Source organism: Girardinichthys multiradiatus, chromosome Y, assembly GCF_021462225.1.
Source record: "Girardinichthys multiradiatus isolate DD_20200921_A chromosome Y, DD_fGirMul_XY1, whole genome shotgun sequence".
Lineage (NCBI taxonomy): Eukaryota > Metazoa > Chordata > Actinopteri > Cyprinodontiformes > Goodeidae > Girardinichthys > Girardinichthys multiradiatus.
In genome coordinates this window covers 35301454-35328944 of record NC_061818.1, presented here as the reverse complement: position 1 = coordinate 35328944, position 27491 = coordinate 35301454, and the positions used below count along the sequence as shown (strand labels likewise).

The 27491-nt window shown below is 40.7% G+C and overlaps 2 protein-coding genes across 2 annotated transcripts; one reads left to right on the top strand and one right to left on the bottom strand.

Moving 5' to 3' along the window:
* Positions 1 to 327: 327 nt before the first annotated feature.
* Positions 328 to 5659, top strand: LOC124864707 (myosin regulatory light chain 2, skeletal muscle). The gene is made up of 7 exons (XM_047359585.1): positions 328 to 475; positions 1047 to 1145; positions 3494 to 3569; positions 3670 to 3774; positions 3869 to 3947; positions 4046 to 4094; positions 4873 to 5659. The coding sequence occupies exons 1-7, from the start codon at positions 473 to 475 to the stop codon at positions 4972 to 4974; spliced, it is 513 nt and encodes a 170-aa protein (XP_047215541.1). The 5' UTR covers positions 328 to 472; the 3' UTR covers positions 4975 to 5659.
* A 6383-nt stretch (positions 5660 to 12042) lies between these two features.
* LOC124864349 (TBC1 domain family member 10A-like) lies at positions 12043 to 26227 on the bottom strand. The gene is made up of 11 exons (XM_047359113.1): positions 25807 to 26227; positions 21288 to 21523; positions 20588 to 21221; positions 17795 to 17894; positions 17553 to 17660; positions 16587 to 16693; positions 16296 to 16410; positions 14847 to 14912; positions 14587 to 14776; positions 13112 to 13266; positions 12043 to 12977 (listed from the first exon to the last, which is right to left on the bottom strand). The coding sequence occupies exons 2-11, from the start codon at positions 21505 to 21507 to the stop codon at positions 12081 to 12083; spliced, it is 2592 nt and encodes an 863-aa protein (XP_047215069.1). The 5' UTR covers positions 21508 to 21523; positions 25807 to 26227; the 3' UTR covers positions 12043 to 12080.
* Between the last annotated feature and the right edge of the window lie 1264 nt (positions 26228 to 27491).

Here is a 27491-nt window from a genome sequence, read left to right as displayed (position 1 = left end):
CGCAATGTGCATCGCAAACCAAAAATAAAGCTAGAGAGTGGTCATGGCATCTTTCGTTAAGCAGACGGAGCTGCAAAGAAGTAGGGAGGAGGGACAGTGTCTAGTAGTCCAACTAAGCATCTATGTTCTGAATATCCTTATTAGTCCACGTGAGACTGCATAGTCCCGCAGCTATCAGGTTTACTTAATTCCAAGACTCGTGGGTCTATTTTTGATCTCCTGTAAGGTGATAGCTGTCCCGCCATTCAGTCTCCTTAACTTCTGCCATCCCTTCAACGCCGACCATCCTCTCTCATATCCCTCTCTTTCTCTCGTTCTCTCGCTCCTATATTTCCATCCAAACTTGAAGCTGAGGCTAAAGATAGACACGCCTGAGGAGGGGTATATAAGCCCCCGGGAATATACGTGCAACGCGGCTTCACACTATCTGTTCTTACTTGATCATCCAAACCTCCACCCTTAGTGTCTCAAGATGGTGAGTACCAGGGTTCCTGCATCCTGTGCTCTGCTGAAGGAAATATTTGCATAGGAATTCAACCAAAACTTTGGATTCACACTGATTTTTCTCTGTTTTATATTGATGTGGGAATTTATTTTATCAGTCGAGAAGAATTTGGATTTTTTTTTATTATTTTAGGGATAACTTCAGCTTGTTGAAACTCTTATCTGATGATAATCTCTTTTTTTTGTTTTGTAAAGTATTGTTTTACCTGCATATTGCATGTCCAAGCTATAGTTATGCAAGGTTAAAGATGCTAATAGACAAATATGCAGTTAATGTTTGCAGCTGAAACATACATTTCTCAAAGGAATTTAGACTAGGAGAGGAACTGAAATCTTCAAGGGTAGTTTTTCGTGTAATCATTGGGTGCTGTAGCTCTGTATCGGTCTTAAATAAAACAAAAACTATGTTGTTTTCATTTTTAAAATCTTTTAAGGGACTGAAATAAAGTTTTGCTGGTGTATGTTGGTTCAAAATCAGATGATGGAGTAGTGGAACCGTTTTCATGAGCATTCAAAACCTCTGCTCTTCGTTTTGCATCCAGGCACCGAAGAAGGCTAAGAGGAGGGCAGCAGCAGGAGAGGGTGGCTCCTCCAACGTGTTCTCCATGTTTGAGCAGAGCCAGATTCAGGAGTACAAAGAGGTAAGGTTGTAACCGAACAAAATGTTTGAAAATCAAACAAAACTCCCTATCCATTATCGCATGGTTTAAATCAAATGATTCTAAATAATTCACAAGTGTAATTAGATTTAGCTGATCTTGGATCAGCTTTCACAGCAGTTGCTTACTTGCATGCCTGCTCTGTTCCCCTGACAGTTTAATAAGCAGGTGAATGTCATTAGAAGGAGCGCTGAAATCCTGACGGCATTTGAAGCTCTCCATATTTTGCTCAACCTCTGACCTCCTGCTCAGATGTTTTTCAAACATCTCGCAACTCTTTGTTGCAGCAGGCCAAGAAAAACAAAATGACTGTATTCATACATTCCAGAACAGAAACAGACAAGAACATTTTAGGCATCTGATTTTTTTATTTTTATTTTCTTTAGAAAACTTTAACATCCAGACACATTAAATGGACTCAATGTGTTTAGAAAATTGCAGCTCATTAATGTCAAAAAGATTAAATTTTAGGAAGATTTCCTGCAAGCTGATTGGATTACAATTTCACCTCAGTCCCAAATGGAAAACATGCCTTCTATGACAAACGATACCGGCTTGGGTGGTGATTACGATGATCTTAGCACGCTCCGCAGATGGAAAGATAGCCACCAGAGGAAAGCATTTGCTGATATTAGCACATAAACGCCTGGTTGAGCGTATCTGTGTGTAAAAGAGGAAGGGTAAGAAATAGCAAGGCAAGCCTGGAGGGTTGAGAAAAAGGTTGGTGACTAAGTTCAGGTCCGAGAGGTTATCTTAAGTTACACTGGCACATCGCAGAAGGGATCGGACAGCTGTTCCCTAATGATACTTTCCCAAATTAACTTGTAAGAAAAGACTGGAGAAGGGTGCAATAAGCACCCTGGTCAGTCCTTCCTAGAATCCTCAAATCTGACATTTTGGGTGCAGCCTCTGTTAAAGTTACTTCCCAGCTGCAACTTCAAGAAAATAAAAAGCTGCAGGGCATTTCAAACATATTCAGACATGTTAAATAATTTTTACATTTGTCACATCGAAACACAAAGTAGCACACAGCTGTGAAGCGAAAGGATGACATATTTTATTTTCTTCAAATAAAAAACTGAAAAGTGTGGTGTATTCAGCCCCATCTCAGTCAACATCACCTTTTGCTCCAATAACAACTTCTAGTCTTTTAGGATATCTTTTAGGATTTAAGTCTTGAGGCAGATTTTAAATTGGATTCAGATCTGGTCTTTGACTAGGCCAATCTAACACATGAATATGCCTTGATCTAAACCATTCCATCAAAGCTCTGGCGGTTTATTTAGGGTCGTTGTCGTGCTAGAGCGTGAGTCTTTTGCAGCAATAGATCTTCTTCCAGGTAAATGGACTGATCTTATATAGCGCCTTTCCAGTCATATTGACCACTCAAAGCACTTTACACTAGAGCCACATTCACCCAACTGCACTAACACTCAGACATTCATACACCGATCGGTAGGCAACTTGAGGTTAAGTACCTTGCCCAGGGGCATATTGACATAAGGCAGGAGGAAGCTGGAAATGAACCCACAACCTTCTGATTGCAAGACAACTACTCTTCCTACTGAACCACGGTCACCCCACAGGTTTGTCCTGTATTTAGCTCCATCCTTCCTTCCATCATCTCCAACCATCCCTGTCCCTTCTGAGGAAAAGCATCACCACAGCTTGATGTTGGCACAACCACGTTACACAAAGGGGAGGTATGGGTGTTTTCCATATAGGCCAAAACATTTTTGATCCCATCTGAGTAGATGAGAACATTTTCCACGTGTTTGCTGTGTCCGCTACTGTAGCAAACTGCAAACAGAATTATTGTATCTTTCTTCTTGCCACTTTTCCATAAAGGCCAGATTTGTGGAGTAGATGACGAATAGTAGCCCTGTCGACACATCTTTCTATCTGAGCTGTGGATCTCTTCCAATGTTAGCCTCTTGGCTGCTTCTCTGATTAATTCTCTTCTTGCCTGGACCGTTACTGTAAGTGGACGACCATACTTTGGTAGATTTGAACTTGTGCCACACTCTGGACCCTATTTTCTAATTAGCTGGTTTCTAAAGGCATTTGGTTGCAGTGGATTTTATCGTGGGGCATCCAGGGTAAAGGGGGCTGAATACAAAAGGAAAACTACAAAAACATTTATTTTGTTTTCTCCTCACAGTTATCTGAATACGTGTATCATACAAAATCCCATTAAAACACATTTAAATTTGTGATTGTCCAGGTGATCCAAAATGTGGAGAAAGTCATGGAGTATGAATACATTTGCATGACACTGAGTCAAGAGCTGTTTTTGTGTCCCAGTAATAAACTCAATCTCCACTTGGCAGGCCTTCACAATCATTGACCAGAACAGAGACGGCATCATCAGCAAAGATGACCTGAGAGACGTGCTGGCCTCAATGGGTGAGCTCTTGTTAAAATAAAACACGACCGCTCCGGGAAGATGCCTGTGTCGCTTTGTTTGATGGCCTCTTGTGTTCATTTTTCTTTCTGCTATATGAAGGTCAACTGAACGTGAAGAATGAGGAGCTGGAGGCCATGATCAAGGAGGCCAGTGGCCCTATCAACTTCACCGTCTTCCTTACCATGTTTGGAGAGAAGCTGAAGGGTGGGTACTGATTTTTTGCCCCAACAAACAGTGGGTTGGGTTTGGTTATGCTGCTTCAGACTGCAGAAGACATGAAACCGTCTTTTGTTATCAGGTGCTGATCCTGAGGATGTTATTCTCACTGCCTTCAAAGTCCTGGACCCTGAGGCTACAGGAACCATCAAGAAGGAATTGTAAGAACTCTGATTTTCTTGTTTTCTATTCACCGTGCATTTCTAAACAAGGTGAATTGATTTTTAACCCTTTGAATCTTTTGCTTTGCCTCTCCCAGCCTCCAGGAGCTCCTGACCACTCAGTGTGACAGGTTCACCCCAGAAGATGTAAGATTACTGTTTGTCTTCATTAATTTTGGTTGCTAGAAAGCAAAGACATGGCCTGAGGTTTACATGAACCCTAATCATTGGCACAAATAGCACATGCATTTGGGGCTTTTTAAAATGCAGTGGGGAAGATATTTTTAGAGTGGAATAATGAGATGAAAAACACATCAGTTAATATTAAAAACAAAATACTTGACCACATGCTTTCTATTAAGAAGCTTGTGGCATAATCCTGACTGGATATTTGACCTCTCATCTAGGCAGAATTTATAGAGCTCATATAGCTTTAGTTTTACATCTTCATCACTTTAGCCATTTCTTGCAATGCACCAGTAACACTGACGTTGTGTTCCAGGCAACGGAACATGTTAATGTTAAACTGGGTTCAATGTGTGCTTTGACACTGGTTTTCCAACTATTTCCAGGACATGGCAGGTTTGAGCCTCGCTGGTTAATGAGTTGTTTTTGAAAGTCATAACCATTTTTCTTTCATTTGAGGGGGACTGCTTGGTTCAGAAGGTTAAAATGTGGATACAGTTGGATAGTCAGAACAAAAACACCTATGAATAGCTAAAGTCGGTAAACATTAAGTCTCAGTCTCAGCCCTATTGATAGTTTACAGGCATTGCTGGTAGAAGCTTGTTGATGGCTCAAAACGTCCTGGGTTTTTCTGCAACAAGTGAATTGAAAATGTTTTCAAACAGTAGGTGGTGTGTATGTGTAAATCTGAGCCTGTATGTATAATTTACAGCCTTAATCTGTGAATTTTCCTCCACAGGTTAAGAACATGTGGGCCGCCTTCCCCCCAGATGTTGCTGGCAACGTAGACTACAAGAACATCTGCTACGTCATCACACACGGAGAGGAGAAGGAGGAGTAAAGAGAACGCCAGAAGACGAGAAAGACAGTTATCCCTCTGCTTTCTGCCTTCCCTTTTTCTTTCCTCTTCTTCCTTCCTCCTCACCTTCTGTGTAAACCCACAAGCTCAACCGTTCATGTTCCCACCAAAGACTCGGCATGGTTGAGGCCCATGGGATGTCTATGTTTGCTTATGGGGAATAGGGATGATTTCTTTTCCAATAAAATTATCCTGTGACATCATTTCCAACATCAAGATTTACTCAAACCACCTCTCTTTTGTTTCTTTTCACCCTTGTCTGCCTCATCACCTCAGCCTTTCCCTCAGTATCTGAGTGGAGAACAGGTTAATTAAGAGGGGCTCGCCTACCAAGAGGACCTCATTCTAAGGTATGAGAATGTCCTTTTGGTTGCGAGCAGCGAGAGGAGGGAGAGTATTATCTGATAAAATAAGAAAACAGGTTGCATCCTTAAAGCGATGCCAGTTTTCTTTCCTTGAAACGTGAAAATAATCAGCTGATGGAATGGGGAGAAGGAGACGAAAGAAAACATTCACGTCTTCGATTTCTTTCCCTCCACTCCTTCCTGCTTTCATTAAATCATCTTCTTTTCCATAAGCTGTCTAAGATCCAGTGACTAACCTTCAATGCCTTTCCTCTGTAATGAATAAAGGGACAAAATGTGAATAAAATCACTTTGCTTTTTTACAATGTGTGCTTGTTCAGTGGCTCTGTAGGGCACAATATTAGGAATGCAGCTGTGAAATTGCCCTATTTTATTAAACTAATTCTGTATTTTTGTCTAAAACAGGAAATACACTGCTCGAAAAAAATAAAGGGAACACTTAAACAACACAAAATAACTCCAAGTAAATCAAACTTTGGTGAAATCAAACTGTCCACTTAGGAAGCAACACTGATTGACAATCAATTTCACAGCTGTTGTCCAAATGTAATAGAGAACAGGGGGAAATCTTTGGTGATTAGCAAGACACTCAATAAAGGAGTGGTTCTGCAGGTGAGGACCACAGACCACTTCTCGGTACCTATGCTTTCTGGCTGATGTTTTGGTCACTTTTGAATGTTGGTGGTGCTTTCACACTCGTGGTAGCATGAGACGGACTCTACAACCCACACAAGTGGCTCAGGTAGTGCAGCTCATCCAGGATGGCACATCAATGCGAGCTGTGGCAAGGTTTGCTGTATCTGTCAGCGTAGTGTCCAGAGCCTGGAGGCGCTACCAGGAGACAGGCCAGTACACCAGGAGACGTGAAGGAGGCCGTAGGAGGGCAACAACCCAGCAGCAGGACCACTACCTCCACCTTTGTGCAAGGAGAACAGGAGGAGCACTGCCAGAGCCCTGCAAAATGACCTCCAGCAGGCCACAAATGTGCATGTGTCTGCACAAACGGTTAGAAACCGACTCCATGAGGATGGTATGAGGGCCCGACGTCCACAAATGGGGGTGGTGCTCACAGCCCAACACCGTGCAGGACGCTTGGCATTTGCCAGAGAACACCAGGATTGGCAAATTCACCACTGGCGCCCTGTGCTCTTCACAGATGAAAGCAGGTTCACACTGAGCACATGTGACAGACATGACAGAGTCTGGAGACACCGTGGAGAGCGATCTGCTGCCTGCAACATCCTTCATGACCGGTTTAGCAGTGGGTCAGTAATGGTGTGGGGTGGCATTTCTTCTGAGGGCCGCATGGTCCTCCATGTGTTCGCCAGTGGTAGCCTGACTGCCATTAGGTACTGAGATGAGATTCTCAGACCCCTTGTGAGACCATATGCTGGTGCGGTTGGCCCTGGGTTCCTCCTAATGCAGGACAATACTAGACCTCATGTGGCTGGAGTGTGTCAGCAGTTCCTGCAAGATGAAGACATTGAAGCTATGGACTGGCCCGCCCGTTCCCCAGACCTGAATCCGATTGAGCACATCTGGGACATCATGTCTCGCTCCATCCACCAACGTAACGTTGCACCACAGACTGTCCAGGAGTTGGTGGATGCTTTAGTCCAGGTCTGGGAGGAGATCCCTCAGGAGACCATCCACCATCTCATCAGGAGCCTCTCCAGGCGTTGTATGGAGGTCATTCAGGTAAGTGGAGGCCACACACAATACTGAGCCTCATTTTAACTTGTTTTAAGGACATTACATCAAAGTTGGATCAGCCTGTAGTGTTTTTCCACTTTAATTTTGTGTGTGACTCCAAATCCAGGCCTCCATTGGTTCATAAATTTGATTTCCATTGATGATTTTTTGTGTGATTTTATTGTCAGCACATTCAACTTTGTACAGAACAAAGTATTCAATGAGAATATTTCATTCATTCAGATCTAGGATGTGTTATTTGAGTGTTCCCTTTACTTTTTTGAGCAGTATATGTTCTCTGTGTTTCACCGGAAAGCTACAAGTAATATCTTCCAGGTAAGGAGTTATTTATATAAAACAAATAAAACAAACTTGACAAAAAAAAAAATTATAGCTCTATTAAAAAAACATCTTACACAATAAATTAGAGCTGTGTTCAGTAGAAAAAAAGCTTTCATTTAGGCTAAGTGATAGATTTGCTAATTACTTCTGTAATTAAGTCATTTAGCTATCAGTCAAAAAACCTTTAAAATAGTAACTGTGATACAGCCTTGGTGTAAAAGAGAATACATTTTTTAAATAAAAACACAAAGAAAATATTAGGAAGCTGCCATTTATCTAAATTGTTCAAATATTTTGCTAGCATTTAGCCTAATCAGCATGGTTAGCATTGCTAACTGCAACAGCACTGTCTTTGTTTTGCTGAAATGGTAAATTTGATGTTATAGGTTGATGCTAGACAATATATTGCCCATATACCATCATCACGATATCAGTTTTATGCAATAATCAAATCACAAAAGGACTATTTGGAGCGCAGTAGCTAATAGTTAGCTAATATAGTCCAGCTGTATGTTAATGAAACATTTAGCCAGTTGGACACTCTCTTGCAGCACGTGATCCCACTGGACACTAATGATATTGTTCAAAAGGTTAAAGGTCACAGAGTGATTGAAGTACAGATGAGAAGGAGAGGAAACAAGATAATATGTAAAAATCAGACCTGATATAAAATATTTACCAGTATTATTGACATTGCAAGATTTTCTAAAATCATGCTTGGAAATTGTGACTAAATATGAAAAAAATCCACCCCACGTGTTTAGTCTGTGGGTTCAACTAAGTAAAACTGAGGGCAGAAATCATTTAGTTTTGTAAAGCAAATATTGAGTCACTTTCTGCAGTGTTTGTGCGTACAGGTCAGCAGCTTCCATAGTGAAACTTAATACACCAGATCAACAAAAAACCAAGCAGGTACACTGATCATAAGTGGGATGTAAATACTGTCAAGAGAAACCCTCCAATCCTGGTTACCATCCCATCATCAACTGATGCATCCTCAGTTAAAAATGAGAGAAATTAAAGCTGCATTTCTCAATGGCTTCCTCAAAGTCATATGATTCCTCATCACAACCACAGGAAAACAGATCATTGTCCACAATGAGGAAGAAAACCAACACACGCCCTGATGATTTAATATATTACGGTTTATTACTCATCACAACTGTCATTAATTATAAATACATAAGCTGTCAATCTGACGGAATGAATTTATTTAGCTATGATTTTATTTCACTCACCAGAAAGAGATCGAGAGACATGTAAACTTAAAGACACAAAAAGACATAACGGCATGGCGAGAAACACTAAGTACTTAGTTATTCCCAATGAAGCGTAATAAGCTGCTTCATTAATAATGCAGAAATGCACAAAGGACAGCAGAGAATACACTTTACGGTTTTAACTTATCCCCAATATTGCAGAGCTAAGTGTTGAATCTACAAATAGTGTCAGATTCATTTTCATCATCATATCCTCAGCTCTCTGAACAAAGAATGAGATGTCTATCAAGACTCATGAAACGTCTGAAAATGTGCAGGAAAAAAAAAAAAACGCCTACTGAAGCACAAAGCCTTTTTTTGCAGATTAAATCGGTGCTGCTGCCACTGCACACATCAACAGTCATAATGGAAGGTTTGCATAGATGTGGTTGGGTTACACAAATGTTAAACTAACCTGTGTCTATGAGGAAAGTAGGAGTGTGGTAGATTTCTGGGGAAATCACCATGTCAAGACCAGAAAAAAGTGGGAAAACAATGCATTTGTTGGGAATGTTAAGTACCATTACATGACAGTCCCACTAAATAGCTATAAAACAGTACAGTTAGAGAGGTTTTTTTGCCAACAAATGTTTTACACCAACTATCTGACACTACTTTCTGTATACTGACAGGGTTCAGTGCCATTTAATGTATGCATACATGTTACAGTACAAAACACTGAGTGTAAATAGATTAGAGCATTAGATTCATTATGAACGTTAAAACAGACGCTGAAGATCTCAAAGAGCCGTTTCAAACCCATAAATCGCATGTGTTTGGCTGAATCAATCCACTCCCAGTTTGTTCTGTTCCAGGCCAGTTTGTTTCCTGTTACTCTGCTTAATACTGTACGTCAATGAACTGGAGACTTGTGAACACAATTTGACCAAACCGACAATGAGTAAACTTAAATAGAAGCAAAGAAATGCATCAAGTTTGACGTGTAAAAGCAGAGGATATGATGTGCAAAAAAGATCCTCCTGCAGCTACACTTTGCAGCAAACCACTGTTCCAGTCCACCAGGCGTCTCTTACTCTTAGAAAAATAGTCAGATGAACATAATTCATAATATACTATTTTTGATTAAACCCCTTTGTACATAAATATACCCATACAGGTTAAGATTAGATGTTAATGCTACATTGGCAGACCTGACACCTTCCTGTAGGTCCTCAAGGCAGATCTGAAACTGAAGTATGAATAACTTCAACGGCGCAAGTGCAAAACCACATCCTTCATTGTTTACTTTAAAAATCACAGTCTCATTGGTTAATGAGCTTAAGTTGTAAAATATTGAAATTGATTGGATAAAATGAGTATGCTTTGTTCAATTCGATTGAAATGAATACTAGCCTAAGATCGGCTTTGACCGTACAAAAACACTACTTTAAAAAAAAAAAAAAAACAAGCCTGAAATAAAGCCACAAATCCTCCGCCTTAATCATTTTCTGACAGACAAGAAACACCATTAAAAATGTCCATCACTGCATGGTGTCTTATCTGCTTGTCTGTTCACTTCTTTCCTTTAGTCTCCCTTGTTTTACAGTGCTGCTCAGACATTTTAAGTTTGGGCTTAAAAAGTCGCATTACGTTTGGGCTTTTATGGATCCATTCTTTCTTCAGGGTGGACTGGCAATACACCAAACAACTTAATGAAAAAAACAAATGAGAATTAGGTGCTTAAATTTCAATTTATTCTGGATTTTTTTCCAACCCACACAGGGTGACGTCTAATATTAGGATAAATGCTCCACTGCCGGTTGCAGAGAAACCACAAGGTCTTGTAGTCATGACAAGGTCCTGCTGTAACTCTGGTAGGATATTTGACCCGTCTTCTTGGCAGAAACGGTAGAACCCATTTAAATGAGTTGGTTTCATGTCTCAAACTCAGCTTCAAAGCATAGCCAACACATTCCTAATTTCAGAAGCATACTGTTTGCTTGTTTTGTCCAATCTGAAACCAGTTTTAAAGTGCTTTTTCTTTGGATGATCGAATGGTTGGAGGACCCAACTGCGCCTAAGTTTCACTCAAACTGTCCGGTTACCCCTGGAAATTGGTCATGATGTTTAAGTGCTACTTAGGGAGCAGCAAGACGCCCATCGTAACCCTGAAGATGCTGGAACACACGTGTCACCATCTACAGCGCCGTGAACTTGAAAAGAAGCTACTGCTCTAAAATCCATGCCTTCAAAAACTGGAATCAAACACGTAGCTACCGACACGAAAAGGTCAAAAGTCTTCTGGAGAAAATAAATCCTGTTTAGGTGAGATAAACATTGAGCCATCATGTCACAGTGACAAGAATTATGCTTGGAAGAGTCAAGGTAAGGGTTTTGAACCATGTGTCAAGCATTGTGGGGCTGTTTCGCCACCAGTGGTATTGGTGCAATGGACAGAGTGGATGGAGAAGTGGTTTCAATTTCCTTAATTCCACCTTAAATCAACAGCTGGAACGCACATTCAAACTGGTTTCGGAACAGATAAACCAGGCTAACATTTGGCTTCTAAAGAACCGTAGAACTAAACCCAATTTAAAATGTATGGACTAAGCTTAAAAGAAGGGTTTGTGCAAATTTGTGCACCCAATTCTTATTTTTAAATTCTCCTGCGGTTGTTTGTTGTTTAATCATCCGCCTGGTTCTGAGCAGCCTGTTATTTGTGTTGGGCGACAGATCTGTGCTAACGGCAGAAAAAAGTCATGTTTGAACCACTGCCATGATTCAACGTTAGTTTGAAATTACAGAATAAAGAAAGCAGGCTGCAGGAGACCACAAACTAAACATGAAGACATTTCACTACTCTACTAAGACACACACACACATTTACCAAGACAATAAATACATCCTAAACATCATAAAAGACTTTTTGTCCTCAGTGCCTACGTTTGAGATGGTCGTTTTATTTCCCCCCACATATCCAGTTTAACCTGTTCGCAGATAAGACTTGACAGAACAAATGGAGCGTTAATCATCTGAGCTGCAGCTAGATTTTAATTTAAATTAATTTAACACACTATGGCACAGTTTCTAACAAATCCCTCCGGTTTCTTTAAGAACTGCCATCAGTCTTAATGGGAAAAAAACAAAAAGGAGTAATGACTGAGTTTCAACATCTGATTCGCAGCCGGTGCTCCAGTTGTAAAAAGCATCCAATGTCAATAAAACTCAGAGTGGGGCGGGGGGGGGGGGGGGGGGGGGGGGGGGGGAAGTATTGAGAAAGGGGTAAAATGCCCCTCGTGGTGCTATTAAAACCTTAATCCAGTCTCTTCATCAGTCTTTGAAATATATAAAGTCTCAGAAATGATGCAACATACATGAAGCCATCCCATTTTTTAAATTAATCACCATTTCAGGAGGTCTGTTGTTTTCTTGACCTCTTTTTTTCCCGGCCTCCCTTTTTTCAGTATCCTGGAATGATGGGGTGAAAAAACTAGGTTGAATCTTTCGCTGCAGCAGCTCCGTTCTTCTCTTCTGCCTCTCCACCCCCTTTGTCCTTTTTCTTCCCCCCTTTCTTTTTCTCCTTTTCAAGCCTCTCCTTTTCCTTCTTGGCCCTCTCCTTTTCAGCCTTCTCTTTCTCCTTCTTCTCTTTCATCTTTTTCTTCTCATCTTCCTTTTCCTTTTTCTTGTCTTCTTTGCTTTTCTTGCTTTTCGTCTTTCCTTCTTCCTCTCCGGACGCCGATAGAGTTCCTTCCTTTGGTGGCTCCGGTTGCAGAGGGACATTGTTTGCCGTAGGAGAGGGGATGGTAGGAGTGATCTGCTCTGAGACGATCTTAGGGGAGGGAGACAGAGTGTTAGGCGGAGGTGTGCTTTGTGTGGGCGCTGGAGGAGCCGGTTGGCTTTGTACTGAGGTGCCCTCTGCAGTTTGAGCTGACCTGTGCGATGATTCAATTGAACCTCCAACCAAAGGGCTCTGGACATGTAGCGCCGATGCCTTCTGACTCGCTCCTGGGGGAATAGGTGGTTTGTGACTTGACACAGCAGGAGGAGGGGAGCGGGGAGGAAAACCTTCCATCCCTGAAGGCCCAGAGAAGGAGCCTTTTTTAGGCTGGGATTGGAAAGGAGCCCTAGATCTCCGGAAGCCAGGGAGTGAGAGGAGGCTGGAAGACGCCCGCAGTGGTCCTGGGGGTGGAACTGAGCTTCCGAGGAAAGAGAAGCTGCCACCTGAGCTGATGGCAGAAGCCCGTCGCTTGTACTCATAGATGGCTCTTGTACCGTGGAGCCGCCGGCCCGCCTGGTGGGTCAGCTCCCCTCTGGACTCTCTCCATTTCCTCACCTGGATGCTGCACTCCTTCTCAATGAGCGCCTCGGTCACTGGGAGCATTATGACCTGATCATCACAAAAGCAAGACAGACAGAGGAAGTAAGGAGTTGAGGTTCGGTATTGCATGAAAAAGTGACTCATAACATGAGAGTGCGTGAAAACAGAAGCAAGATTTGTAAAGTTCAAACAGAGACATTGACCTCCTGCACCAGTATGTCCTCTCGGATAGTGTCAGGTGAGATGTTTCTGAGGCGCTCCATGGTCTCGTACATGCCCTGCAGTTCCCGAAGCTTATCTACAGAGCCGAGCATCTGCTTCAGCAGCACCAAGCCCACACGAAATACTATCTTCACTCCTACAACCAGACATTTAAAAAATGCATTACTCTGAAAGCATTGATGAGAAATAAGAGCTAACTTAAATCTAGAGAACTTCCAGCTGTTATAAACATGTTTATCAGACAAAGATAACCAGAGTAAACACAAAATGCAGTTTTCAAATTATTTTATTTTTTAAGGTTAGACGTAATCCAAACTACCCTTGTCCTACGTGGAAAAAACAGTTGCCCCCTAAACCGCTTAACTGGTCGTACCACAGTTGGTGGCAACAGCAGCTTTCAAGCTTTTGTGATAACAGGCAGCGAGTCTTTCACGTCTCTGTGGAGGAATTTTGCCCTCCTCCTTCTTGGAGAATTGCATTAATTCGGCCACATTAAAGGATTTTCAAACAAACAACCTGTTTAAGCTCCTGCCACAGCATCTTAATTTTATACAAAATCCAGACTTTGACTAGGTCACCCCAGAACCTTCATTTGTTATTTTTCAATTGAAAAGTTGACATGTTGGTGTGCTTTGGGTTGTTATCCTGCAGCTAAACCTAAATTCCCTTTACCCTAAAGGCTGGATTTTACCACTACGGACCTCTTTTAAGTATTTTGTGGCCATTGAATATAATTTTAACACCTGCTGAACAATTAGAGAACTTGTGTTGAAAAAACCCACAAAATAACTAAAACGAACAGATTTGGTAATTGCTGAACACCCGCCTAAGGTCGGGTGTTCAGAGAGAGTTAAACATGGCAGCATAATGGATTTCTGTGATCAAGGTACAGCAGGAGTAATTCAAAATATCACCACCTGGAGAACCCAGAATGGTATGTTGGGTCATTTTTTGTATTTTGGCAAGTATGTAAGACGTTTGTGGATTAAGGCACACTGGAGTCCCAAAGCCTCAGAAATGGTTTTGTAACCATTTCCGGACCTATATCTGTCAATGGGTTTGTTTCTCATCTGTTCTTGAACTACTTTAGATCAAGGCTTGATGCTGCTTGAGATCTTTTAGCCGGTTTCATGTTATCAGACGCGTTGTGTTTAGCGGATTTCTCGATTCTACAGGTCTGATAGCGATCAGGCTTGTGTGTGGCTGGGGAAACAAGACCAGAAATGCAATTAATCAAGATTTAACAAGGTCTAAATTACACTTCAACCTAGAACCAGGTTGGTCTGAATAGCCTTTTTCCTTTAATAAATGGAATTATTAAAAAACTGCTTTTTCTATTTGCTTTGATTATCTTTGTGTGACAAAAAAAATAGAAAACCAAAATAAATCTCTAAGGTGAATAATGCTGTTTCATGGACTGTAATTTACATAGATTAGAGGTAAAAATGAATTATACCTTCACAGAAAAACATGTCCCAGACACGCAGAACAGAGGACCATGGTAAGGTGCGTGAGAATATGCACATGAACCACTCGGTCATGTAGAGGATTGGATCAATCTTGAATTTCTTAAGATGGCGGTAGGCCATTGGACACGTACGGCGCAGGAGAGAGAAAAATATCTCACCATCCAGCTGAATCGCTTCCTAACAGAAAGAATTATCCTATTATCCTGAGAAACTCCGAGAATAAAAACAGATCGTCTCACTCACTCACCAGCCCGGCGCTGTAATACCCAGGAAGATACTTGTCGCAAATCTGGACGAGGCACCAAAAAGCTTGCTGTGAAACACAAAATTAAATGACAATGCTTCAGGATTACAAAAAGGCGCACATGATCTTAAAAGGTAACTACAAGGTAGCGTGCATATGCTGCATTCATACTTTTATTTTAGGTTTAATTAAATCCTTCTACATTTCATATTTATTCATTCATATTTAGTCTTTTTGGTGCAAATAAATTTTTCATGGTGAAAGATTAACTGATTAGAGAGGATGCATGGCTCAGCAGTAGAGCGGTGTCCCATATACAGAAGCTAATAGTCATCGGGGTGTGGCTCCCGACGTTGGGACATTTGCTGTATTTCTTCCTCTTCTCTCTGTCTGCCCATTTCCTGTCTGATCACTGTCAATAACAGCCACTGTGCCACAAAAAAGGGTTACGGGTTATTATGTATATATAAGAATAAAAAGTGGATGCAAAAGATGGACTACATTTTGAGGAGTTATAACATAAAGTGTAAACACCTCCTCCTTGTTCTTGTATTATTTTGACATCTGTATCTGCAGCTACTTTGATCTGTAACAGTTACTTCTGTTTGTGCCTGTTTTTTTTTTCCAGTATGCCCACGCTCTTCTGTTGCGTGTAAGCTGAGTGGGCACAAGCAGACACCAAAACCGATAAATGATTTCTAACCAAACAAGGAGTGTGCACAAAAAAAAAAAAAAAAAAAGCGTTATGGGTGTGACACAATAGCGTTAACTAATATTCCTGTCCCTTGTCGTTGCATCATGTTGGAATGCAGTTACCTTCACAGATTAAGCCACAGACACAAACGTCACTTTGTATGTGACGGTGCAATATAAAAGGAAGTGCATAACTGTGGAGTGTAGGTCAAAAGATAAATCTGCTCCCACATTCATAACACTGACACCACTAAAAGTCCAGCAGAACCAACTGAGATGTCACCTCATTAGTAAATAGAGCCTACATATGTGTGATTTAATCTCAGTATAAATAAAAGGGATTAAAGTAGATTCAGGACAGGTTCCCTGGAAGAAAACATTGAGGTATCGAAAGAATTAAGACTCGGGCAATGGTTCCCCTTTAAGCAATATAAAAACAACAAAATATACAGCCAGAGCTAAAACCCAGTGGTTTAGATCAAAACATGTGTGTTCAAATGGCAAAAAGTCCAGAAATAAATCCTAATGGGTGTCTGTGGAAAGACTTTCAATCAGATTAAGTTTGAGCTTTTTTGCCAGATGTCGGCACTTTTTAGTGTTCAAGGGGTAGGAATACTTTTGCCAGGCTAAATCTAATTATTCTGACGCACATGTAACTTAACGTTAAGAGTCAAAAAACATCCATATTGACTTTCAAAAGGCATCATTAACTTTGTTGAAGTAGTTGCAGAACCCTGTTTTTCATGGGGAAACTCTAACCTCAGCAGGCATGTGCATGAGTAGCACTGCAGCCACCGGAGCCTGGGCCTGGCAGTAACCCTCGTCAGGCCGGTAGACAGTGTAGGCCTTCAGGATACGGTATAAATCCTGCTGTCTGTAAAATAAAATCACATTTATGATGAATGTTTGTCAAAAGATAAGTGCCGATAAGTAAAAAGATGAGTAAAATTTTCATGTATTCTGGAAGGCAAAAACTTACGATCCAATTTTACTATAATCGGGTTACATTTGATGTTACTCAACATACATATTTAGAGTGTGAAAATTTACCCATGCCCGCCACGTGCAGCAAACATCTCGTGAAAAGGGAACTGTCGGTGAAGATCTTTCTCTATGATGTCCAGCCATTTAGGCTCACCTGGTTCTCTCTCCAGCTCCTACAGTGAAAAAATAATTATGAAAACAAGATGTTATATACAGCTTACATTCCTTATTAGCCATCTATGGACTCAACCTTTATTTTCTTCAATCCTGGAAATGTATTATTAAATATGACACAAGGTGTTAGCAGGAAAGCTGAAAGTACGGTAGTTAAAAAAAGGAATGGCTCGTTGGACCAATGAGGAGTAAACCTTCTGATTGGGACTGAAAACAGAACCCATACAGAGAGGATTACAAGCCCTGATAAGAAGCTTAAACCTTCTTTGGTTTGTGTCTGCAGCCATTTAATACCTCAAGATTTAAGTGCTCTACTCAGCCAAAAGCTATGATATTTATTATTACAACTAGAGCTGGAGGTTATCGGAAAAACATGCGATAATACTTGTAAATGTCACAATGAGAACAGGAAATGGAATAAACACAAACAAATAATGAACAAAAATGATTTGCATCCCTGCAACGTGGATTTATTGAAAAGCTTGCATATGACTGCAGCTGCTGCTTTTGCAATGAAACAATATGTTTGTAGTAAGTAGACTTTACACCGAAACATCTTAATGCTCTCCTAAACATTTTCTCCAAATACATCACTGGCATAGAGAGCCTGAATACTTCTAGAATTTGCTACTATTTGTTGCAGTCCAAGCAGTTCTTTCCAATATTGTGGACAGTGATACTGCAAGGAAGATACATTTGTGATATATTGTGCAACCCTAATAATAATAATAATAATAATAACAAGAATAATAAGCTCATGTCATTATTTCTCCAGGACTTTAGAATTTAAAACACTAAAAGAAATCTAAAATATTTACATTACAAGATTTTTCCAATGAAAGAAATGATTCCTTTTACCTCAAATTTTCCTGGGTTTGCCTCTAGCAGCTCTCGGCTGTCAGATAGTAACTGCCAGGCTTTAGACCTGAGGGAAGACGGGATTCCCTTCCTGCAGCGCAGCTTCACCTGTAATTCACAGACAAGACACTGTGTGAAGCACAACCAATCCAAGTCGATATGAAACACCTTGCTACATATCATGAAAGGCCTGCTTTTTTTAAATCGCACATAAATCCTACACAACAGTGGCCAATGCATACCTTCTGGAAGCGATGTTTGACCCACTTGTCCCAGTGGCAGAACATATCCAGCCATTTCATCTCCCTTTGCCTTGCAACTTCAACTTGAACATCCTTTTCTCTGAAACAGTTTGACTTCACATTATTAACAGAACTGGTACATATCTCTCCACCTCATACCGCTAAATATTGCACTCCTACATCTCTAATTCCAATTACACAAAAGTATTACATTTTATTAGCTTTTTTACCATAATTTGCACATATAGGTATTTGTCACTCATTTCAGAAAGTAAAACTCATGGTATAGATTCATCACACAGAGCGAAATATTTAAAACCTTTATTTCTTGTAATTTTGATGATTATGCCTTACAATGAAAACCCAAAATTCAGTGTCTCAGAAAATTTTAATTACACAAGATTAATAAAAAAGGATATTTTAAACAGAAATGCCAGGCATCTGAAAAGCAGACAGAGCATTTCTATGCACTAAATACTTGGTTTTGGCTCCTTTTGCATGAATTACTGCATTCATGCGGCGTGGCATGGAGGTGATCACCCTGTGGTTCTGCTGAGGTGTAATGGAAGCCCAGGTTGCTTTGATAGCTGCCTTTAGGTCATCTGTAATATTGGGTCTGGTGTCTCTCATCTTCCTCTTGACAATACTGCATAGATTCTCTACGATGTTTAGGTCAGTACCTTTGGCAGTGTAGGTCAGTACAAAGTCCTGCTGCAAAATGAAATCTGCATCTCCATAAATCGTCAGCATGCAGTGCTTCCTGGTAGATACATTTAGTATGGACTTCAGAAAACACAGTGGACCAACACCATCAGATGACACGGCAGCCCAAATTATCACTGACTGTGGGATCTTCACCATGGACTTCAAGCAACGTGGATTCTGTACCTCTCCACTCTTCCTCTGGAGTCTGGGACATTGATAAACAAATGAAATTCAAACTTTACTTGCATCTGACAAGGGCACTTTAGACCGCTGGGCAACAGTCCGGTTCTTTTTCTCCTCAGCTCAGGTATGACACATCGGACGTCTCTGGTTCAGCAGTGACTTGATACAAAGAATGATATTTGTAGCCCATATGAAGGATCCAACTGTACATATTGTCTCTTGATGCACTAACTCCAGTCCTCTCCTCCCTTAAACTCTTGAATGGATTTTGCTTGACAATCCTCTCAAGGCTCCTGTTGCATGTTTTCCTACCACACTTTTTCCTTCCACTCAATTTTCTATAAATATGCTTGGATACAACACAACCAGCTTCTTTAGCAATCTGGAAGCCATGATCATTAAAATTACAAGAAATAAAGGCTTGAAATACTCTTTGTGTAATTAATCTATACGATATGAGTGTCATTTTCTGAAATGAGCGACAAAAATAGAAACAGAAGCCAATCTGACCACAACTAATAACAGAGCTGATGGGTGTGAGAGAGCGATACCACAGACACACAGAGTCAGTACATCCTGAGTCACAAAAGCGCTCTCAGCCCTAGTTGAGTCAAACGAAGGAGAGATAAAGGACAAAGATATGTTTGGTGCAGCAGAATAGAAAAGGAGTATAGGAAACTCAAGACGAGATGCAAACAAGAATGATCTCTATGGGCTAAAATGAAAGAAAACTAGCTTAGTTGAATGTATGATTAAATGGGTGATGGCCAACATTGTGGTTCTAATTGTAGTGCTGTGAAAATGCTTTTGCCCCATTACAAGTTCTTCTTTTTTGTTTTTGGTCACACTTAAATGTTTCAGATCATCAACCAAGTTTTAAAATCAGACAAAGATGACCTGAATAAATTCATTCATTAAGGGAGAAAGATCTCCAAGCCAACCTGGCCCTATGTGATAACTTAATTGCCCCTTGAACCTAATAACTACTTGTCCAAGACTTGGCAGCGACAACTGCCATCAAGGGCCGATGATAACTGGCCATGAGGGTTTACTTCGCTCTAGAGGCTTTAATTCAGCCACAATGAGGGGTTTTTGAGCACGAATGGCCTGTTTATGTTCCTGCCCCAACATTTCATTCAAGTGATGCGAGGTAAAGTCTGAGGTCAGGCAGGTAGTCGGCGTCAAGCCACTGAGTATTTACATGAGAACACCAAAAACAGAGACTTTTATGGGGTAAGAACGCTGTCAAAAACAATGTGTATGTAAAAACGGAAATGTTTTTCATCCAAACCAACCTGCAGAAATACGCCACTGAGCGTTGTGTTAAACACTCCAGACGCATAGGGGGCAGTGTACTGCAAAAATGAAACCTTTGTCAGCCAATCAGAATCCTTCAAAACAATCACGACTTCCTGTTACGTATAAAACATGGCGCCAGAAGGTTCGTTTGTGCAGACAGAAAAAGAAGTTGAACTTCTTTTAAATACAGTTTTAGAATATAAAGCGGATAAAACACAAGATAGTGTAGATTGGGAATCATTCTTACTTCATTTTTACTCCACAGTACGGCCGAGTCTATAAATAATGGTCGCACATTTGACGTCAGCGCTGCAATATTTGTCGCAGACAGTGATGCACCGAATTGTAAAAGTCCAATTGATCATGTACACACGCAGGCTCAAAAACAGAGTTTTTATAAGTCTCCACTTTGGCCAAAGTTTTCAGAAATATTTGTTTTTAGTGAAGCCCAAACGCATAAAAGGTTTTTTTTTCCCCCAGATATCCGCCCACGTGTGGCAAGGCCATAGTTAATGAGTGCTTCAGAATATGTAAAACATATGAGTGAATATGAACAGTATTTTTTTCCTGACAGCTGGGAGTGTTAGTGATTAGCTTGTGACTTACCCTCCTTCACTGTACTGAGTCCCACCCAGGAATCCATATTTATCAGTGCGTCTTATAGTTAGGCCATTGATCTCTGAGTCTGAGCCCAGAGAGCTCCCGTCCTCTCCCAATCCGGACAGGGACTCCAGTGTTCCTGACATCAGGCTGGCTGAGTCCAGATAGCTTAGGGTGTCAGGGGCCGGTTTTCGATTAGGTAGTGGGGCAGCTGGCTCGTGGATCACAGGCACAGTTGGACTAGGCGGTGCTGCACTGGTAGGTGTAGTAGGTAGATCTTCCTTCATTGCTTCGTTGATAGGATCAGGCTTTGGGGGTTGAGGAGGAGGATAATTCTGGGGTTTTTGTGCTTGTTCTGGTGGCTGAGGTTTCTCCTCATCAGTTGATGATGTTGCTTCTGGAGGAGCAGGTGTAGGGTTGAAATCCGAACTCGTTTGTGGCCGAGCAACGTCCACAACAGGGTTTGAGTTAGAGGGAACATGGACGTTTGGGTACAGATTAGGACCAGGATTTAAATCAGGAGATAATGATTCATCTGGGACTTTTGTCTGAGCTGCCACTTCTGAAGAACCAGTCTCAGTATTAGAGAGGTCAACAACATTTTGGTCACAGGTCTCTTGTTGATTCCCTACTGGCTCCTCTGTCTTAGGAGCAGCTTCTGGTGTCAATGATAGTAGAGCGGGGTCTGCAGTGAGTTTTGTGCTACTTTTAGGAGGGTGAGCAGTCAAGGATGAACCTCCTGAAAGTGCTGAAGAAGTGCTTGCAGTCAAAGCTTTGTCAGTGTAAAGGGAAGACTTGGGTACCGGCCTCTCCTTAACAGACTCGGGGCAGCTGGAAGCAGGTAACACGGACGGAGCAACAGATGGAGCTGCACTGGGGTCACCCAGTGGAGGTGGTGAAGGAGATAAGGTGAACAGCTGAGCCATGGTTCCAATCTAATTACTTATGGACAAATTGAGAGGAAAAAAAAAGATGGGGTATTACAAAAACATGTAAACTTATAAAACAGTTACATTGATTTGAATAAGCATTTACACAATTAAAGAAGACATAAACAAACAAATAAAATTAATAACATAAAACAAATCTGGAACTTTTCTTCTTAATTTTAAGATTTTAAAATGTCAACTGTTAAAACAGCAATTTCAACATGAACATAAATATTTTTACCTAACCTGTAGGCACAGCCTTGAAAAGCAGAGGAATGTCATAAAGCTGTGCAGGCCTCACCACTTTAGTGGCTCTCTGTAGCTTTTTAGCAACAATAACTAGAAACTAAATGTTTATGATGGCAATAAGCAAGTAGAAATTAATAATTGGGTTATTTCCCCATCTGGGAATAAAGGCCTTCGCCTAACAAAGCATTGTATGTTTATTTAAAGCACATTTATTCTGCTGAGGGGACAAACAACACACACTCATAGCTAAGTGCAATTTAAAATGACTGTAATGTGTTCAGGGTGTGGGAGGAAGCCAGAGAACCTGGAGGGAACCCATGCATGAACAGGAAGAACCTGCAAACTCTTTGCAAAAAATCACCCTGGCCAGGATTTTAACTCACAACCTTCTAGCTGCAAGGCAACGGTTCTACCCACTGCCACAATAGTCAGCAATAGTATAGCATTTACATGTTTTTCTGATATCGTGCAAGCCTAATCTCTGCTGTACTTTTTAAGCAGAACAGAGTTTTGAGGAACCTCCAATCAGTAAGCCTTGACTTTCTGTTTTCCTGTGATATAAATATGACATTTAAGCTGGACAGGTACACATATTTATCTCGCCACCATGCTCCATGAGATGATGCAGGGTAAGGGAGGCAAAAACAACTCCAAATCTCACTGCTGGAGAACTGCATAAAAGAGTAGCATCTTGGGGCCACGAAGTTACCATAACAACCTTTATGCACCCTCTAGATGCCAACCGGCCGTTTGGTAGTGATGCCAGAAGAAAGGTCTTTTCAATGCTACAGCAACAAACAAAAACATGTAGAGCTAAACCTCAACTGGATTCTTGTGCATGGTCAGATGAGTCTGAAGTGAAACAAAGGACAATGAGTGGAAAAACACCGGCAACCTGGCCAGACTGCATGGACGGCATCTTGGATTCTTTGAATTATCAGACTTTAAATACAAATCTGTTGGTCTTTGTTAGGAAAGTGAAAACAGATGGTTGCATGGTAGTAAAACAGGATTATGATTCAAAACGAATTGACAAATCAACACAGACGTCTTAAAAACCCTGAAATCAAACTTGTTCCACGGCCGTCTCAGGCCTAAATCCTACAGGAGTGAGCTGAAGAGAAGATAATAAAACTCAGGACTCAGGACACTGTGCGAAAATTAAGGGTTTAAAAGATTGCTTTCTCTCTTTGCTAAGACCTGGTGAAATATTAGAGGAAAATACTACTGACAAAAGGAGGATTAACAGCAGAAGTACTAATAACTGCGATAGATGTGACGGGAAAAAACCATTTATTCTTTCTTGTTTTTTTTTTATTTTAGAGTGAGATTATGCCGATACAATCAAACTTTAGTTAATTTTAAGACTTTTTATACTTCTTTACCTGCCAATAAAAGCCTCCAACACTGTAATTTACTATCAGTAGGAAATGCTTCAAGCTATATTTCCTCTTTTGCTACATTATATACCTTACTGCTAAATGGAAATGGCACATTTACATGTTTAAGTAACTTCTAATGGAAGTACCACAGAAGACTGCAACATGCACAACGTAAATTAAAAAACAATCTCAAAACCAATATACAATATACAATATACTCTAATTTACCAGCACTTTAAAAAGTCAAATCAACAAGTACTGTACCTAAAAATTATCATCTAAAAATGAACTAATGGAAAAGGTTGCATCATAAATAGTATAGAAATAAAAAAAGTTAGTACTGTATGACGAAGCAAATGATAAAACCAGGGAGAGACACATAACTGCATCAACTACAGTGCCACCAGAAAGTCTTCATTACATTATAGACTTCCTATTAATGTAATTTGATTGTAATTTTCTTTTTTAAAACTTCTTTACAAAAAAAGCTCCTTAGGAAAATGTGAAAAAATGTTTTCAGACATTTTTGTAAATTCATTTAAAAAAAATCTATACCTTTAAACATAGTAGTAAACATAGTAGGTATACAAGCATTCATGCCCCTGGCTTAATATTTTGTGAAGCATCTTTAGCAACCATGAAAGCCACAACTTCTTGGGTAATTTTTTACAGACTTGACACACTGGTTTTGGGGTATTTTCTGCCATTCTCCTCTGCAGACACATTCAAGGTCAGTCTGGTTGGATGGCGTTGTTGTCAGGCTTTCTTAGGTCGTTGCAGAGATGCTCCATTAGATTTAAGTCCGATCCCTGGGCTGAGCCACTCAAGGACATTCAGAGACTGCTCCTGAAGCCAATCCTTTGTTATCTTAGTTGGAACCTTGCTGTACTGGAAGATGAACTTTGGTATCATTCTGAGTTCCTGAGAACTCTGTAGCAGAATATTTGGTTGCCCTCTATCCAGATTACTTGCCCAGTTCATGCAGCACAAAAACAACTCCACAGCATGATGCTGCCACCACCATACTTCACAGTAGGAATAGTGTTAGGCAGATTATGAGCAGTGCATGCTTTCTTCCAGACGTGACGCTCAGAGTTAAAGCTAAAAAGTATTATTTTAGTTTCTATAGACCAAAGTATTTTCTTTCTCCTGGTGTGATTCTGACAAAATTGTAGCGGGCTGCCATGTGTCTTTTTGGTATGGGGTGACTTCCATCTGGCAACACTAACATGACGGGATGATTAGGAGAGTGCATTAGCAATGGCTTAACTTCTTGAAGGTTCTCTCATCTCCACAAGGGAATACTGGAGCACCTTAGTGAGCACATGATTCTGGATCCTTTCTCTCACCAGGGCCCTTCTTAGCTGGTTATTCATTTTGGTTAGGCGGCCAGATCCGGGGAGGGTCCTGCATTTCAAACGTTCTCTTTCTAAATAATGGAGATGGCAGCTTTCAGGGACATACAATGCTGTGGAAATTCTTTGCATCAATCCCCAGATTTGACATACTTCAGTCTTGGAGATCTATAGGAATTGTTTATAGATCTAGAGGTCTATAGACAGTTCCTTTGACTCCACTGTCTGGTTTCTACCCTGATATTTATTGTCAAATGCAGGAACTTATATAGACAGCTGTGCTACATCCCAAATCATGTTTAATCAACTGCATTTAGCATTTGACCATTTACATGGACTCCAGTTAAGGTGCAGAAATATTCCTAGGACAATCGGTGGTAATCAGGTGCACCCCAGATCAATTCTGAGTCTCACAGCAAAGAGTATGAAAACTTATTTACCTATCTACCTATTATGTTTAAATGTTTATTAGCAAAAATGTCTTTAGACCTGTTTTCAATCTCATTGTAGCCTATTTAGGGTACATGTTTTAAAGAAAACAAATTGAATCTAAGGGTGTGAACTTTTTCTAGTGGCATTGCATATACAACTCAATACATAAGGAGAGGGAAGTGATTTAGGAATCTAAGGTAGTTTGAAGCCTGAGTTTTAACAAACTGAATGCATTCTGGGAATATTGAACAAATTCGTTTAATGAAGTTGAACAGCTAAACATCAAATGGGTTGTTATTATTTTACTTGGATTTAAAACATTTCATATTTATAAAACAACAAGACAAAATGAGGATTAAAATAGATCCATGGGGGGAAAAAAAACCCCACTAATGTTATTGCAAAACCACGCAGTTCTAAACCAGTAACAAACAATTTTATGGTATTTTTTCGAACTACCAATAACAGAAGCTTATGTTCCACAGACTTTAGAAAATCTATAAATGAAGCTGCAGAATGGCTATTATAAGCTACAAGCGTCGATTCTGCAGCCGCAAATGAGCCAGTGTTGCAGCATATAACCGCTACAAAGCGTCTGGACAACCATGGTTATTCAGAATTTTGCTGATAAAGCAGCTCCATGTATGTTGTGGTTGCCCCACGCAGCTAGCGGTAAGGTGCCTCAGCAGCAAATAGCATCGCCGCCTTTGTTGTCATATCCTCTCCGAAGGCCGAAGCGACTCGACTTCCCGATTCAGGGCTAATGGTTTACTAATAGCTGACAGTTAACACCCTCATTGGCTGACAAGGCCCTGAGCGAACAGCGTCCACGGCCTCGCCCTGCCCAGAGCCCCGGTCAGCTACAACTTTCAACTCACCAACAACCGGCGTGTCACTGCGGTCCGTCCGCCTGGATAGCCAGGAGGTTCCTGTAGTCACCTTTCCCCGCCACAGCTCCGGTTCTGCAAAACTACTCCGTTTAAACAAAATGCGAAAACGCTAGACCAGGATAGGAACCGCTAAACGGACTGAGCAGTAAGAAGAGCAAATGTCCTGCTAACTTAGCTTATTTTAGCCTGATCTAGCTAGTAGCATTGAGGCTGTTAGTGTCCCGTTTCAGCTAGCTAAAAGTCTCAAATAGATATGCCGAAATACTGCGGTCACCCCAATCAAATAAAAGCGACCGATTAAGTAAGAATTTTACATTCTGAATTGAAAATTAATTTATGTCATAAATTTATCCAGGTACAGCCGCAGGGGTGCATCCATCCAACACGAAGAGCATTTCCTACTGACAGCTACGTGCGGGTTCTCGTCAATGTTGACGGGCACGCGCACGTACAGTAGCCTCCCTTCCGTACACAACCACTTCATTTCCAGCTGATTATAGAAATATAGTCAAATTCTTTTCTGTGTAGTGGATTAGTATGGTTTACAAAAAAATAAAAATAAAATAAACGGCCGTTGAGTGATAATCTAGTCCAAAATGTCAGTCAAATAACTTATTGTTATATTAATGTTGACCACTAGATGGAGGAATGCTCCTTACATAAAGAATCCCTACACCATGGAGTCACTGTTGTGATAAATAGTAACATAAGTTCATGCTAAAAAACAAAACACTATAAAACCGGTTTCTATAAAGGATACAAATATCCCAATAACTGTCAATGGCCTTGTGTCTTTCTTAGACAGAGCCACTGCTGGAACATTTATGTGTAATCTCTGTTTTTCTACTGGCTCAGTAATTCTCTGTTTAAGCATTTTTATTTCCTAGACAGGGCCAATGACTAAGCTACCACTGCTCTTAGCTCTATATAGTGAGTGTGGACCAGTGCTTTTAGTTATGCGTGTGTGTGTTTGCTTTGCCTCCTCAAACCCTTTGCTAATCTATCCCCTCACAGTGACCCTGTTTCTGCTTGAGGTTCCTCTCAGCTGTCACCACATACTGAGCAATATGTGATGACAGTGAACAGAGTATGAGGAGTTTAAAAGTGAACGACTCATTTTAATTGACTTTGCTTCCTTGCACAGATAACTTTTGACCAAATGGCAATATTAACTGAATTAAACTCTCTTAGGGATCAGACTGGACTGTGTTTCATTGAAAATAATCTGTCTATACCAGAATCAGAATCAGCTTTATTGCCAAGTTTGTACAGAACCAAGGAATTTGGCTCCAGTACATTTTACTCTCAATAATAAAGAATATATATTTTTAATGTACATATGTACACAATTGACTTTACATTGGAATATAACGTGAGATCAGTTCAAGTATGAATGAGGTTGTTCTGGAACTGACTGTCAAGTGTTCATCAGAGAAACAGCCTGGGGGAAGAAACTGTCTGTGTGGCAGCTGGTTTTAGCAGACAGCTCTGTAGCGCCACCTGGAGGTAAAAGCCTAAACAGTTTGTGTGCAGGGTGTGAGGGGTCTGCAGAGATTTTAGCTGCCCTTTTCCTGACCGTAGACCTGTATAAGTCCTGGATAGAGGGAAGGTCAGCCCTGATGATTCTCTCTGATTGTTCATTGCAGTTTGGACCTGTCCTGTTTTGTGGATGA

Excerpts from the sequence above, each read along its gene's own strand:
- LOC124864349 (XM_047359113.1), bottom strand. The coding sequence starts at position 21,507 with ATGGCTCAGCTGTTCACCTTATCTCCTTCACCACCTCCACTGGGTGAC. Across the intron at positions 21,222-21,287 it reads GACTGCTCACCCTCCTAAAA|AGGAGCCAGTAGGGAATCAA; the intron begins GTAGCACAAAAC and ends CTCCTAAGACAG. Across the intron at positions 17,895-20,587 it reads ACTCAGTACAGTGAAGGAGG|AGAAAAGGATGTTCAAGTTG; the intron begins GTAAGTCACAAG and ends AAACTGTTTCAG.
- LOC124864707 (XM_047359585.1), top strand. Across the intron at positions 3,948-4,045 it reads GGAACCATCAAGAAGGAATT|CCTCCAGGAGCTCCTGACCA; the intron begins GTAAGAACTCTG and ends TGCCTCTCCCAG. Across the intron at positions 4,095-4,872 it reads ACAGGTTCACCCCAGAAGAT|GTTAAGAACATGTGGGCCGC; the intron begins GTAAGATTACTG and ends TTTCCTCCACAG.